Source organism: Heloderma suspectum, chromosome 5, assembly GCF_057233095.1.
Source record: "Heloderma suspectum isolate Gila_16-S chromosome 5, 16-S_ref, whole genome shotgun sequence".
NCBI classification, from domain to species: domain Eukaryota; kingdom Metazoa; phylum Chordata; class Lepidosauria; order Squamata; family Helodermatidae; genus Heloderma; species Heloderma suspectum.
In genome coordinates, this window is record NC_139462.1 from 86,815,145 (window position 1) to 86,830,629 (window position 15,485).

Sequence of the window (15,485 nt, forward strand, 5' to 3'; positions counted from 1 at the left end):
CACAGGTACAGACAGCTACTTCAGGAAAAGGCCAAGCACGGAATGAACAGATGATGAAACAAACACTGCAAGTTTGCACTCCCAAACAAAAACTAATGAAAGAACAGGTAAATATGGTTGGGAGCTGAATATATTTTAATTTGGATCTTCCATGTCCTCTTCTATTTCTCTCCTATATGGCTTGATCCTCTATAAAGTGAAGTGTACAAGACCCCCTGTTAAGTGTAAAGTGTGCGCTACATGCACAAACATAAACAGATCTAAACGTTTTTTACATACAATTGCTCCAAACAAATCCACTCTAACACTCGTTTGAAGAAACTACACTTTGTGGGAAATTGCTGGGATCTGAAGAGCTACTTTATACTAGCCCAAAGTCTTGTACTATTCCCCACCAACCCAAACATCAGTATTCCCCTCGCCACCTTGCAAGCATTTTTTCTTTGCAAGCAGTTCCTCTCAGTTTCAAATGATTCTTTTGCTGTCGTTCAAAATAAGGTTTCAACAATTCTGCTCAACACACTTGCCACAGCAAGTGGGGCATTGCCCTCTGGTAAGTATGAGGAGCAACCAGCCTTAAGCCCAACTTTGAAGCTGAAGAGGTGGGTAGGAATCATCCTGGCAGCTGCACAGCTCAAAAGTTGGGAAGACTGGGGGTCATTTGACAGCTGTGTGGCTAAGGTACCAAACCACCTTTAGCCATGCAGAGCCAAACTACCACTGTCTTCCTCTACCAGCTTCTTCTTGCCTCAGAGCAGAAAAGGCCATAGCCCACTCCCTGCTGGCGTTTCCCTGTGGGAATGTCCTGCAGGGAGAGAACTTGCTTAGGGCACTTTCAAGCAGTGGAAGCCAAACCAGTACACTCCCCACTCTCCGTCCTAAGGGAAAGACTGCCAGGCAGCTTGGTGGGAGAAGGGTGGGTGTGGGAGTGTACTGGGTATGGGGCTGGTGACTACAAATGTTTGGCTTGGCCAGCAAAGAATTATAGACTCCTGTTCAAAACACAGAAGATCAAAAGACCTTTGTACATGGATAACTAGTGCTGTTTTTGAGCAATAATAATATTTATTCTTATGACTTCAGTGTTCTATTCCAATGCTTTACCTATCAGAATGCAGTGAGACAACTAGACAATACTATATATTTAAGAGTCACTTACACATCTCAACCCTTCATTGCTTGAAGCCTCTACATAGAGAATTTCTTCTACATTAGAGTGCTTTTGCTTTCTGCAATGGATAAACCACCCCAGTCTTGCTCTATCATACAGTCCCTATGGAGTACAGTTAAAAATGTATTGTTTAGTAATGAACAACCTCAGCAAATGAAAATAAAACTTTAAACCCTAAAAGTCCAAAATTAAAATGATTGTTACTAGACATAATATGCAGTAAAATTGTGGAAGACTATAAACTTCCACACTTCACCAAAAATGGTGGGAAAGGTGCATGTTGTAAGTATCTGGCTTCTGTTCTGGAATCAGCATCCTAGGCAAAAGAAACTTCCTAAGGCCCAATAAAAGAGAAAAGTGGGTTATCACTCCCTGTCCTCCCATTACAAATAACTTAGGTGAGCTAATATTTAAGAATTTTTCATGTAGCTGAAATGTAGTCAATAAATTATTACAACCAGTTTGGCACCAGTTCTGTTACATGGATTCTCTAAAAAGCTGTTCACTTGTTACCTGGTCCCAAGTTAGAGTGGAAGCGTGCTCACTCACTCCTTTCATCATCAAGTTAACAAAGTAACCACATGAGCATTCACACGGAGTTCAACAATAAGCAAGCACGTTTTGATTTTATTTTTTTGTGAAATTAAGGACAGGCCGAGATCAGATAATAAATTTCAGCACTGGCCTATTAAGGCAGTTCCCCCTCGGAACCTCACAGCTCTTGACCTCACAGTTCTTGATCAGGCCAAAGTCTTAAATGGGGAATGATCCCATCACTGGATAAGGATGCATGGGTGAGACGATCATAAGATACATGCAAGAGAAAACTCAATGGCCTTATTCAAAACTGCCAGTGTGACACTAAACAGATGCAGCATTATCCAAGATCGCAGCATCAAGGAGTCAAGCACCAGCTGTGGATATTAACTATCCCCCATCAAGAATGAAAAGGCTAACAGACATCTATAAATGCTATATTTGATCATCAGAGGGACTAGTTCTGTGGGCTGTTATCTTTACCATGCCAGCTCCTGAGTCCATCTGCTGCTCCTTCTGCTCACTCCCTCTGTGAGGAAGAGCCTAGAACCAGGACTATGACATCAACTGCTAGGAACCAGAAGAGACTGCCATGCACAACTCCATGTGTCCCTCATATATTGTACTTTTTAGTGGATTGCAAGATGCTTTGGGAGCCAATCTTGACTAAAAAGCAGGGTATAAACACATTCATATAAATATTTCTGTTATTAAATAGGTGTTCTGTGGAGACACCCAAACACTGGTTCACATACAATTAGGTGCTGCACAAAATAAAATTAGATTGCACTTGACCACATAATGTTTTAATTACATACCCGAAACCACATTTGACATAGGATCCCATAAAAAACCCTCTTCTGTGCTTCCCCTTAAAATCCCACATCTTTTAATTTTCTCTCTCTTTATGATAATTTATCTCTTAGGCTTTCTCACCTATTTTCCTTCAAGAAATTCCTGAAAACTGGGATGCTTCATCACATTGATCTATATCAATTCTAACTGTATGGAGAAATCCTCTTTCCAGCTGTTCAGCTCTTGAAACTCTTCTGACACTGGAAAGGTTACTGTCAGCATGTCATAATTCAGAATCTGCTTACGTGACATCAGCAGTGCATCATAATAGATTGCCATAGGACATCTCATCTCAGCTAAAGTTCAATTAAATGATAGAAGGTATTCACAGTGTGCCATTTATTGATTCCCCAATCCTTTGCTCAAGCCAGTAATAACACTTCCATAACTTCTAAAGACATGTTGGTGTATAGACATGTCACGTCTAAAGACGTGATACTTTAACACTTTTTCCAAAATTAAAGGACATGCCCACAGACAAGAGCAGTTCAAGCTGTCAACTTGGTATTCATATTCTAGGATTCTGGATTTAGTATCGGTATCACAATATGAGATGTTTCACTTGGTAAAATTATCTCTTAACCTGCAAGGCACAGTACTGTTCTGCTATGAGCTTGTGAACCCAAATTATAATTTTTATTCACATGACTATATCACATATGCCCAGATTCCCCAGGCATACAGCTGAATTTAACTTGTGAGGTGGCCGGGGTACACAATTCACCCCACATCGTAATTTTTACAGGACTGGGTTATGCTTGCAGCCCTATGAATGAATTACCATGTGGCAAGTGCCCTCAGAGTGAACTCTGGTCTGTTGTTTCTTGTGATTTCTTATACACATATCTATTGTTTATGCACTTCTGCCTCCATCATGCATTGACATACATGTCCAATTGAGTCAATACAAGTTGTAAGACACCAGTAACATGTCACTGAGAAGTAAAGCAGCCTCTTCTACATTTTCAGGATTATATTAACTGTGCTGGACAACAGCCATTGCTAATTAACCCAGAGGTCTGTGTTCAGAGAGTTTAGATCACACTCTTAAGGAACCTATTCTAATTTATTTATGTTCAGAGAGAGATGAATGGCTCTATGCCACTAAAGGACATTTAACATATGTGTTATGATACCTGGAGGTCAAACAGGTGGCTGAAACAAGTTGCAGTAGTATTGACTTAGGCAGTAACTAAGTAATGCTCCCCATGTTACAAAAATATGACATGGGAAAACTCCCCATCATAATCCTTTATATAAAATACTGTAAAGATGTAACATGGAAGAAGTTAAAATTCATGTCTCCTCCTGAGAAAGCTGTAGGCATTATCAAGCCTTCTGGAGGTATTATTTCATAAAACAAATTAGCAGAACTGTAAAGTAAGACATTTATCTTGAATTAAATATGAAAATTAATACATTATTATTAAATTAATATAAATTGTCATTTAAAAATACCTTCTTAAATATTTTACTACCTTTCAATCTTCTTTATTGCTTTACTTTTCTGATGACATATACTATGTATCTAGCTAACCTAAGACATGTTCAGTTTCACTAGCAATGGTAAAATAAACTGGGCTTTGCAAATAACTGAGAACAAAATCTATAGCAAGGAAACTTCTAATTTATACTGAACTAGATATACTCACTTTCTTCACTTTTACTCATATGAATAAGCAAAGTAATGAAAATAAGCACCATTTTATCCATTTTCAAATGCATTAAATGTTATCATCAGTAGCATATCATTTCCAATCAGAAAAATGCAGTATGAAAGCAGGCATTGACCTGGTTTGCATGATCACTGCAACAGGGCTGCAGCGTGCGCCAGGCGGATTTTGAATGTTCTAGCTGCAACCGCGGTTTGTTGTACCATCCGAACCTGGTAGGGGTGGATGTGAGAGGGATAAACAACTCTCATATAACCCTAAAACAAGCCATGTGTTATTGGAAGGTTGTTTAACTCTCTCACAACCCACCCCTGCTGGGTTCGGATGACACAACAAGCCATGGTCATGGCTTGAATATTCAAAATGGCCACCTGTGCACACCGCAGCCCGCTGTGGTTTAAATAAGCCACAGTGGGCTGCTTGATTGTGTGAACTGGCTGAAGTACTACTTTGTGTCAGTTCAGTTTGTGCTACATGTGAGGCATTGCTAGAAGGTGGGACTGTATTGGCAAGAAGAAATTAAGTGCAAGGATGGCACAGGATCATAGAAATTACCTTTGTCTAGCTAGAGTGTGGAGGTGAAGATTGCCTGCCCTGTCCTCCCATCCTACATTAGATACTTGGCAGCATCCAAGTTCAGAGGCTCCCAGCAGTCCACATAGAATTGCACCCTAAAAGTCTTCATCTCCAAAGTACCCGTGAAACCTCTATTAGGATGAATGCTATTTGTGTCCCAAGAGTGCATTGATGGTCCATTCATGCTTTTTTTGGATTGGGAAAAGGATATGGATAGTGTGATGACATGTGGAATACTGTGTACAGTTCTGCTCAAAAAGGATAAGGTGGAGCTGGAAAAGGTACAGAAGAGGGGAACTAAAATGATCAAGGGGCTGGAGCAACTTTCCTATGAGGAAATTTTTTTAACATTTGGGCTTTTTAGCTTAGAAAAATGACAAGTAAGGAGGGACATGACAGAGGTGTATAAAATTCTGCACACTGTGAATAAAATGGACAGGGAGACATTTCTCTCTCTCTCTCTCTTTCATAATACTAGAAACTAGGGTCATCCAATCAAGCTGAACGGTGGGAGTTCCAGGACAGATAAAAAGGAAGCAAACAGAGTCAGTGTGGTATAGTGGCTAGAGTGTTGGACTGGGAGTTGGGAGATCTGGGTTCTAGTACCCACTTGGCCATGGAAGCTCACTGGGTGGCTTTGGGCCAGTCACAGACTCTCAGCCCAACTTACCCTACAGGATTGCTGTTGTGAGAATAAAATGGAGAGGAGGAGGATTATGTATGCTGTGTTGGGTTACATGGAGGAAAAAAGGTGGGATATAAATGCAATCCCCTTCATGGATCACTGCCTTGTTGTGGCGAAGGGGCTTGCGTAACTCAGTGAAGCCATAAGCTATGCCGTGCAGGGCCACCCAAGACGGACAGGTCATGGCAGAGAGTTCTGACAAAATGTGGTCCACTGGAGAAGGAAATGGCAACCCACTCCAGTATTCTTGCCAAGAAAACCCCATGGAACGTATCACAAGGCTAAAAGATATGACGCCGGAAGATGAGCCCCTCAGGTCGGAAGGTGTCCAATATGCTACTGGGGAACAGCAGAGGGTATTTCCAAGTAGCGCCAGAAAGAGTGAAGCGGCTGGGCCAAAGCTGAAAGGACACTCAGCTGTGGATGTGTCTGGCGGTGAAAAGAAAATCCGATGCTGTAAAGAACAATATTGTTTAGGAACCTGGAATGTCAGATCAATGAATCAAGGTAAGCTGGAGGTGGTCAAACATGAGATGGCAAGATTGAACATCGACATCTTGGGAATCAGCGAACTAAAATGGACAGGCATGGGCGAATTTAATTCAGGTGACCATCATATCTACTATTGTGGGCAAGAATCCCTTAGAAGAAATGGAGTAGCACTCATAGTCAACAAAAGGGTGGGAAAAGCAGTACTGGGGTACAATCTTAAAAATGATAGAATGATCTCAGTACGAATCCAAGGCAAACCATTCAACATCACAGTAATTCAAGTCTATGCCCCAACCACTGAGGCCGAAGAAGCTGAGGTTGATCGGTTCTATGAAGACCTACAACACCTTCTAGAACTAACACCAAAAAAAGATGTCCTCTTCATCATAGGGGATTGGAATGCTAAAGTAGGAAGTCAAGAAATCACCGGGATAACAGGCAGGCATGGCCTTGGTGTACAAAATGAAGCAGGACAAAAGCTAATAGAGTTTTGCCAAGAGAACATGCTGATCATAGCAAACACTCTTTTCCAACAGCACAAGAGGCGACTCTACACATGGACGTCACCAGATGGTCAATATCGAAATCAGATTGATTATGTCCTTTGCAGCCAAAGATGGAGAAGCTCCATACAGTCAGTAAAAACAAGACCTGGAGCTGACTGTGGCTCAGATCATGAGCTGCTTCTTGCAAAATTTCGGCTTAAATTGAAGAACGTCGGGAAAACCACTAAACCGTTCAGGTATGACCTAAATCATATCCCTGATGAATATACAGTGGAGGTGAGGAATAGATTTCAGGGATTAGACCTGATAGACAGAGTGCCTGAGGAACTATGGACGGAGGTCCGTAACATTGTTCAGGAGGCAGCAACGAAATCCGTCCCAAAGAAAAAGAAATGCAAGAAAGCCAAGTGGCTGTCTGATGAGGCTTTACAAGTAGCTCATGAAAGAAGGGAAGCGAAAAGCAAAGGAGAAAGGGGAAGATATACCCAACTGAATGCAGAGTTCCAGAGAATAGCAAGGAGAGACAAGAAGGCCTTCTTAAATGAACAATGCAAAGAAATCGAGGAAAACAACAGAATGGGAAAGACTAGAGATCTCTTCAAGAAAATTGGAGATCTCAAGGGAACGTTTTGTGCAAAGACGGGCATGATAAAGGACAAAGAAGGCAGGGACCTAATAGAAGCAGATGAGATTAAGAAGAGGTGGCAAGAATACACAGAAGAACTATACAGGAAAGATCTGAATGTCCCCGATAGCCATGATAGTGCGGTCACTGAACTTGAGCCGGACATCCTAGAGAGTGAAGTCAAGTGGGCCTTAGGAAGCATTAGTAACAACAAAGCTAGCGGAGATGACAGTATTCCAGCCGAGCTATTTAAAATCCTAAAAGGTGATGCTGTTAAAGTGCTGCATTCAATATGCCAACAAATCTGGAACACTCAACAGTGGCCACAAGACTGGAAAAGGTCAGTTTACATTCCAATTCCAAAGAAGGGCAACGCCAAAGAGTGTTCAAACTACCGCACAATTGCGCTCATTTCACATGCCAGCAAGGTGATGCTCAAAATCCTACAAGCTAGGCTTCAGCAGTATGCGAACCGAGAACTACCGGAAGTACAAGCTGGGTTTCGAAGAGGCAGAGGAACTAGAGATCAAATCGCCAACATTCGCTGCATCATGGAGAAAGCAAGAGAATTCCAGAAAAACGTCTATTTCTGCTTCATTGACTACGCTAAAGCCTTTGATTGTGTGGATCACAACAAACTGTGGCAAATTCTTAAAGTGATGGGAGTACCAGACCACCTTACCTGTCTCCTGAGAAACCTGTACGAGGGTCAAGAAGCAACAGTAAGAACCAGACATGGAACAACCGATTGGTTCAAAATTGGGAAAGGAGTACGACAAGGCTGCATATTGTCACCCTGCTTATTTAACTTATATGCAGAGTACAGCATGAGAAATGCCGGGTTGGATGAATCAGAGGTCGGAATTAAGATTGCCGGGAGAATTATCAACAACCTCCGATATGCAGACGATACCACCCTAATGGCAGAAAGCGAAGAGGATCTCAAGAGCCTCTTGTTGAGGGTGAAAGAGGAGAGTGCAAAAGCTGGTTTGAAACTCAACATTAAAAAAACTAAGATCATGGCATCTGGCCCTATCACTTCCTGGCATATAGAAGGGGAAGAAATGGAAGCAGTGACAGATTTTACTTTCTTGGGCTCCAAGATCACCGCAGACGGTGACTGTAGCCATGAAATTAAAAGACGCTTGCTCCTGGGGAGGAAAGCTATGGCCAACCTAGACAGCATAGTAAGAAGCAGAGACATCACCTTGCCGACAAAGGTCCGTCTAATCAAAGCTATGGTTTTCCCAGTAGTAATGTATGGCTGTGAGAGCTGGACTATAAGGAAGGCTGAGCGCCGAAGAATTGATGCTTTCGAACTGTGGTGCTGGAGAAGACTCTTACGAGTCCCCTGGACTGCAAGGAGGTCAAATCAGTCCATCCTAAAGGAAATCAACCCTGAGTGCTCATTGGAAGGACAGATAATGAAGCTGAAGCTCCAATATTTTGGCCACCTAATGCGAAGAGAAAACTCCCTGGAAAAGACCCTGATGCTGGGAAAGACTGAAGGCAAAAGGAGAAGGGGACGGCAGAGGATGAGATGGCTAGATAGCATCACCGATGCAATGAATATGAACTTGAGCACGCTCCGGGAGAGAGCGCAGGACAGGAAGGCCTGGCGTGCTATGGTCCATGGGGTCACGAAGAGTCGGACACGACTGAACGACTGAACAACAACATAAATGCAATAAATAAATAAATAAAAATAGTTAGAACTAGGACATTTGCTACCACAAGAGGTAGCAATGGCCATCAACTCGCACAGCATTAAAAGTGGATTAGACAAATTAATGGGTAATAAGGCTATGAAAGGCTACTGATCATGATGGCTACATATTACCTCCAGTGTCAGAGGCAGTATGCCTCCGAACACCAGTTGCTGGGTAACACAATGGGGAAAATGCTGTTGTGCTTCTTGTTCTGCTTGGAGGCATCCTGTAAGCATCTGGTTGGCCTATGGGAACAGGACTAGATAAGCCTTTAGTCTGATCCAGTAGGGCTCCTCTTTCAGCTGGTTTGGGCATAATGCTAAATCATAGTTTAGCATTACAAGAAGCTTCGCCTCCTCGCACCTCATGCACTCCTCCCTCCTCCTCTGACTTGGTGGTAAAGAGGAGTTTGGAAGCTTTTGCTTATCTTTTAGATTCATCACAGTTTGCCATATTGTCTGAACCTGGACAAAGGCCCAATCTGGACACAGCCCCTTTACTCCTGTTTCACTCCTGCCTTTGTGCAAGTGAGTAAAGCAAGTGAGGGCTTCTGAATCTGGGCTTGTTTGGAAGCCATTAACCACAGCGCCTGGTTCAGACATAAGGGGATGCTATGCTTAACTGCACTTCCTTGTTTGTTTCCTACTTGGATGAAGGGAGGAACAAAGAAGGAGCAAAGGGGCTGCTTATAGGTGTATGAAGGTCATGTATATCCTGGCTTATTAAGCCAGGATGTTATTGTTCAAATGCAACCATACTGTGGTCAATCTTAACTATCATTAGTGGAAACAAGCCAAGTTCAAACCACCATTTATGAGGGTAGCTTGTTTTCACTAGCCATAATTAAATTGCAGTTAATCTATATTGGAAGCAGAAATGTCCAATCTCCTCCTTGCAGCTGCACCGGAGTAGAACAGGGGAGTGCATGAGCTTGGGGAGGCTAGGCTCATTATTGTAACATGCTTTAGCATCATGTCTGAATGCAGCTGTTGAGCCATCATTGATCATTGCCTCTCAAGAGCTCAATAAATGATTTAGCAATAAACCTCAGATAGGAGAGGAAAGGTTGTTATAGTTTAGCTACCAACAACTAGCATTCTGAAAACTAGCACTAGAAAATAAGAACTGAGCTGTCACTGTGGCCTGTGAATGAGATGAAGAAACACTGGAGGGAAAGCTGCCCAGGGGAAAACAAGGATGTCTTCTCTTCTCCCCGGCACAGAGCAGCCTCCACCTCACCACATCTAGTTTGTGTTACAGGATATATGTGCTTTTATCTAGATTGTGAAATTAGAATTTAGATTGTGAATTAACTTGGAGATCTGCTGAATACAAGCATGTCTTTCTGACACTACCAAAAGAACCTTAGACCTCCTCTTGTTTCTAAGCCTTTTGTGGAACCTGGCTATAAGTTTTAGATTTCTATCCTCAGCTAGAAACTGGAGCTAGCTAGCAATTACTCTTTAAAAAACACAACAGCCAGCATTTTTACATTTCTGAATGGGATACCAGATTTTGCTTTAGAGTCTATATTGTGCGATTTATGATGCTACTATGGTCAGAGAGTTCTTTGCCCATACCCTGATTTCTAATATATAACTACTAGAAATAATGGTGGCCTCACAAGGTCACTGCATGGATAAAATAGCACTGGGGAGACCTAGATTCAAATCCCCACTCAGTCATAAAGCTCACCTTGAGCCAATCACTATCTCTCAGTCTAACCTACCTCACAGGGTTGTTGAGAGCATAAAACAGAGGGGAAGAACTGTATTTCTTCCTTGAGCTCCTTGGAGGAAAGGCATGATATAAATATAATAAATAATAAATTGTACAAATGTTTCTCTTGTTTAAAGGGCTGTATTTATAATTAATTCTGCTGTACTGCAGACCTGAAGGAAACACTGAAAATAATCAAGAGTGTTATGGCATGTTAAAGTAACGTTTATTCTGGCATAAGCTTTCATGGACACTGTCCACAAAAGCTTATGCCAGAATAAATGTGTTAGTCTTTAAGGTGCCACAAGCCTCTTTGTTCTTTTTGCTGAAACAGACTAACACAGCTACCCCTCTGAAACTTGAAAATATTTTTTTATTTAGATCTGAAATAACAGCAGGCACACACATATTAAATCACATTAGAATGTAATTCTATTTTTTTAAAAACTTGGGGGGATCACATTTTTAAAGTTATTTTAAGAGGAAAAAGTCACCTTTCAAAAGATTATTCAAGTCCATAGCTTCATGCAGGACCTTTTGCTGACATCTGTGATCCAAGTCGGGTTCTAATGAGAAAGAGAAATTCAAGAATGGACCATAATTGTTCTTATAACGGTTTTTGCAATTTGTAAGCTGTACTTAAATCCCTCAAGCTTACCATATAAGTCCTGGTTCACATTTTCTTGTCTTTTAACCTTTAGTTTCTTATCATTGGATGCTGCAAGTTCAAAAGATTGGATGGGACTGATATCTGGTGTTGATAGAGGAGTTACATCAGTCACTGTATCTTCAGACTCCTCTGTACAGTCACCCAACTTTGGTTTTACTTCCACTGACTTGATTCTTGGGCTAGATTTTGGTCTTGGAGAAAGAAGCGCTAAACTACACAGGCTTTTCTTTTTTGAAGAAGAGCACGATGAGTCTGACAAGCAACCATCAGAACCTGTGTCTGAACAATCTGTATCAGAACTATAGGACGGGGAAGATGAGGAAGAGGAGGAACTGGCTGCAATATTCCTGTTAACCTTTGCACTATTAGAGTGCTTGGACAACTTAAGTCTAACTCTCTGGTTTCTGCTGTCATCACTGCTGTCTTCTTCATCTGTATAGTAATTTTCATCACATTCTTTAAGTATTTGGGGAACCAGAGTTGGAATATTCTTTTCATGCATTCTTTCACTTTGTGCTGCAATTCTACCAGATGTACTTGCATTCTCTGAATTTAAAGAAGCTAACAAGGACACATCATTCTCAGGGTGAGAAGTGCCATTCTCTAAGGTGTGTTCCTTCTGAGAGTCTGCCTCTTTCTCTTTCCTTTCTTCCTTAGTACAATCACCCTCCACCATCTGGATTTCCTTTTTCAAGTCAGGGTTACCTACACCTGCATCTTCTGTTTGTGCGTGCTCACCACTTTCCTTCCAGTCTATTTTTGTTGTTGCTCCATCTTTCTTCACCACTTCTTCAAAATCACTATCAAAGAAGGAATGATCCACTTCACAATCTGACACATCTTCATACTGGTCCATGACCAAAAGAAAACTGCTAAAGTACTGTTCCTGCAAATGGAAAACTTAAATTACTATACCAATACTTTTTTTTTTTAATTGTGAATCTCTCCTTTACACCTTTATTACATCACCCTTACACATGCGCACGTGCTTCAGTTTGCATCCTTGTATATAAGTCCAACTTTAACACTATGCATAGGATTAATCTTTGTTTTGTAAATACCATGATAGCCTATATGATATTTTGTTATGAAAGCGTGCAAAAGGATATAATTGCACTGGATAAATTGCATTCATGTGATATTGTATGGAATTACTAGGTTCTGTTCTGTGCCAAATGAATAACTGTATAATTCACAATAATGGAGAGGATAAATATATTTAAGTTAAAACAGTAAATATTGCATTAAGGAAAAGTGCATTTGTTGGTTACATCATATTATATACTATCTGTCATTTATGCTATATTTGCACCGATGTGCAGTTACACAGAAACCTCAGGCTGACATTTTAGCTGGGATGTTGCCATCCTCCAAACCTCAACTAACTGGTTCTAAAAGGGAAGCTACATGTAAAACAAAAACGTCTTATTTTATTGTGACTGGGACTTTCAAGGCATCTAATGAAGCAGGCTCTTACCGATGAAAGCCCACACCCACAATAAAATAGATGGCCTCTCAGATGCCATAGCTCTTTCCATCTTTCAACTGAGGTCTTATTTGCATATTACGGGTCCTATATGGGAGGTTACCTGCAACACTTCCACATAGCTGTGGCTTGACATGAAGACAGTAATGTTTGCAAGCCACTTCTCACATCGATCAGTTAACTGCTACACCAGGCAATAATAAATTATACAGTGCAGTTGCTATGATACTACAATGGTACTGCAAGCAGATATGCTACTGCATATTTTTTTTAGGATTGGGCTACCAGTTATAACGCTGCATAAATATGTTTGAGCAGAGGTGGACAGAAGGTAGATTTCTGTATGATTTGCTGTAGATTAGAAGAGGTTCCCGACTTCCTATTGTTCAATTAAGCTATTGGAATCCCCCATCTATAGTAGATTTGCACTTATGAAAGTGATCCCAGTGCATGGCGATAGGTAACTGGCTCTGCCCCCAAGCCACGATTTTGTACACCTGAATCCTCAGTGTTCTAGTAAAAAACCCAAAACAGATCTCACAAGCCTGAACCCTGCCCATACCTGCACCAGGGTAACCCAGAAAACATGTTGAAAGAACTAGTTTCACCCCATCTCCCAGAATCAGTATGTTGGGGGTAATTCAGACTTGCAAATAAGTCCACAGAAGTTACTAGTCAACAAGCATGCGACCTATCATACTTCTGTGCCTAAAAACTACTTTTTGTAAAGCTTCTTTGCCTGAGAACCTGGAGACAACTTACCACAGGTGACTGGGCAGGTGGCTATTTATAGGCATTGACTATCAAGACCAAAATGCTACATGTTTCTTTTTAACGGCTAAATTATGGAACTATTATGCAACTATGTCTTGGTTTGCACGAGGGAAAAGAAGTCATCACAGCTTCTCCCCCCGCCCCTACGTGTACCATATGGGCGCCCATTGTTTACATAATTACCTGAGCTGCAGTGTGGGTTGGCATGTTATGTGAACCCAGCATGCACCACAGCAGGGGTCGCTTCATGCTCACTCTACAACCCATGATGTGCAGTAGGGGTTGTAGAGTGGGTATGAAGCCACCCGTGCTGCATGCCAGGTTCGCACAACACACCAACCTGCACTGCAGCATAGGTAATTATGCAAACAATGGGGGGGGGGGTGGCACGTGCAGGGGGTGAAGCCATAATGGCTTCTTTTCCCCCTGTGATTGTCCAAACATCCCCAATGAGCTCTCTCACATGAACTCATTTTAGCAGCATATTAAGGCTGCAATACTAGGCACACTTACTTGGAAGTAAACCCCATTAAGTTTAGTGGGACTTAGTTTTAAGTAAACATATGCAGGATTGGGGTGTTAATCTCTTAGCATATCACTTTCAAATATTTACTTGTCCTGTCATTTCTACCAAGTGAGATTAATTTAGCATGACCAGAATATGCTAGTTCACTATCATAATTGCTTTTGTATGTACAGTCATGAGACATACATAAAAGCTGAAAATTTCAGCAGATGTGATAGGAGGGAAGAAGTTTCTTTGCCATCTCATATATGTAGATCAACAATTAAAAGATAAGAATTTGTAATTAAACATTGTTTGACCTTTTATGCAATCTAAATGTGCACAGAGCCTTGCCAAATGTAGCACATGCTTCATACCAAACTGACACTTGCATTCAAAGCCCCACACAGAAAGCCATTAAAATGCTTCCACAGAAATACAATGTGTAGAAATAATCACATTTAAAAGCTCAGCCTCTGATAATTGCTACAGTTCCTATTTTTGTAGAATTGCTGAAAGTGAGGGAGGCAGTAGGGAACATTTGACAGATGCACGTGCTTCAAACTGCAGGTGCACAGAAAACAAGCATATTGGGAGTCTGCACAACGACTGTAGCCATGGAAAATGTTGTTATGTTTTACAAGCAGAAAGGATCGATGTTAACAATGTGATCATGGAGGATTAAAAAAATTCCGCCAATAAATAAGGGTAGGGCAGACACATTAGAAGCCAATGCTCCTGCCACAAACAGGATTGCTCATTTTTTTCTACCATAATGGCAGCCCCATCTTCCAAGATTCTGGAGGACAGGGCCAGAATAAAACTCTGCCATAACTATAGAAGTCTGTGATTTGAGGTAAACAAAGCATCTTTTGACCTGGAAACCCTGCCCCACAGACAATGCACTGGGGCTGGATTTCATTGCTCAGCATTAGGCTACCTGTTTCTGTTTAAGTGTACTCTTCTTCACATGTGCTGGGGCAGAGCTGTCACTCTCTCCTTTCTTGGCATGGATTCAGATAAAGAACTGGGGTGGTAAAGCCACTTGAATGGAGTTTGTTACTGACAGTAACAAATTGTTTTACTGCCTTAAAAAGCATACTCAAATCTGATGCTTAGGAGGGCAAGTAATTCAGTTCTCTCACTTCAGGGGGAAAAAATGAGGTGGTACAGACTTGACGTGGTATGTACTCTATGTGAGGTGGGGGAAATCATATTTTCAATGCTCCTGGATAAAAACATAAAAACAACCCATCATCCCTAAAAGTAGAAAACTAGCACAACATGGGGCAGCCTAGGCTAGAATTTTCCTCTCCGATATGGTTCCTTCCCCATTTTCTTGCAGGGAGTTCTACTTGTTTCATTCAAAAATGGCAGCCTCTACCTGCTGTCTGAAGTGGCAGAGTCCACTCTGCCACCACACACGTGTAGCCCAGGTCTGCCCGAGGGTGCATGGAGAGGACTGCCCGTTCGTTGTGTCCCCGCGTCAAAATCTCCCTGCA

The 15,485-nt window shown here is 41.6% G+C and overlaps 1 protein-coding gene across 4 annotated transcripts in view; it reads right to left on the reverse strand.

Moving 5' to 3' along the window:
• The window catches only part of CFAP97 (cilia and flagella associated protein 97), a 31,814-nt gene that overhangs the window by 14,294 nt on the left and 2,035 nt on the right, over window positions 1-15,485 (reverse strand). For 3 of the 4 annotated variants that reach the window (XM_084856606.1, XM_084856603.1, XM_084856604.1), the window contains exons 2-3: window positions 11,207-12,104; window positions 11,043-11,114 (exon numbers count right to left, since the gene is read on the reverse strand). In XM_084856606.1, coding sequence (XP_084712732.1) covers window positions 11,043-11,114; window positions 11,207-12,074 — 940 coding nt within the window. In that variant the 5' untranslated portion in view covers window positions 12,075-12,104. Of the gene's footprint in view, window positions 1-11,042; window positions 11,115-11,206; window positions 12,105-15,367; window positions 15,481-15,485 lie in introns of all 4 variants that reach the window. The other variant, XM_084856605.1, reaches the window with a different exon arrangement.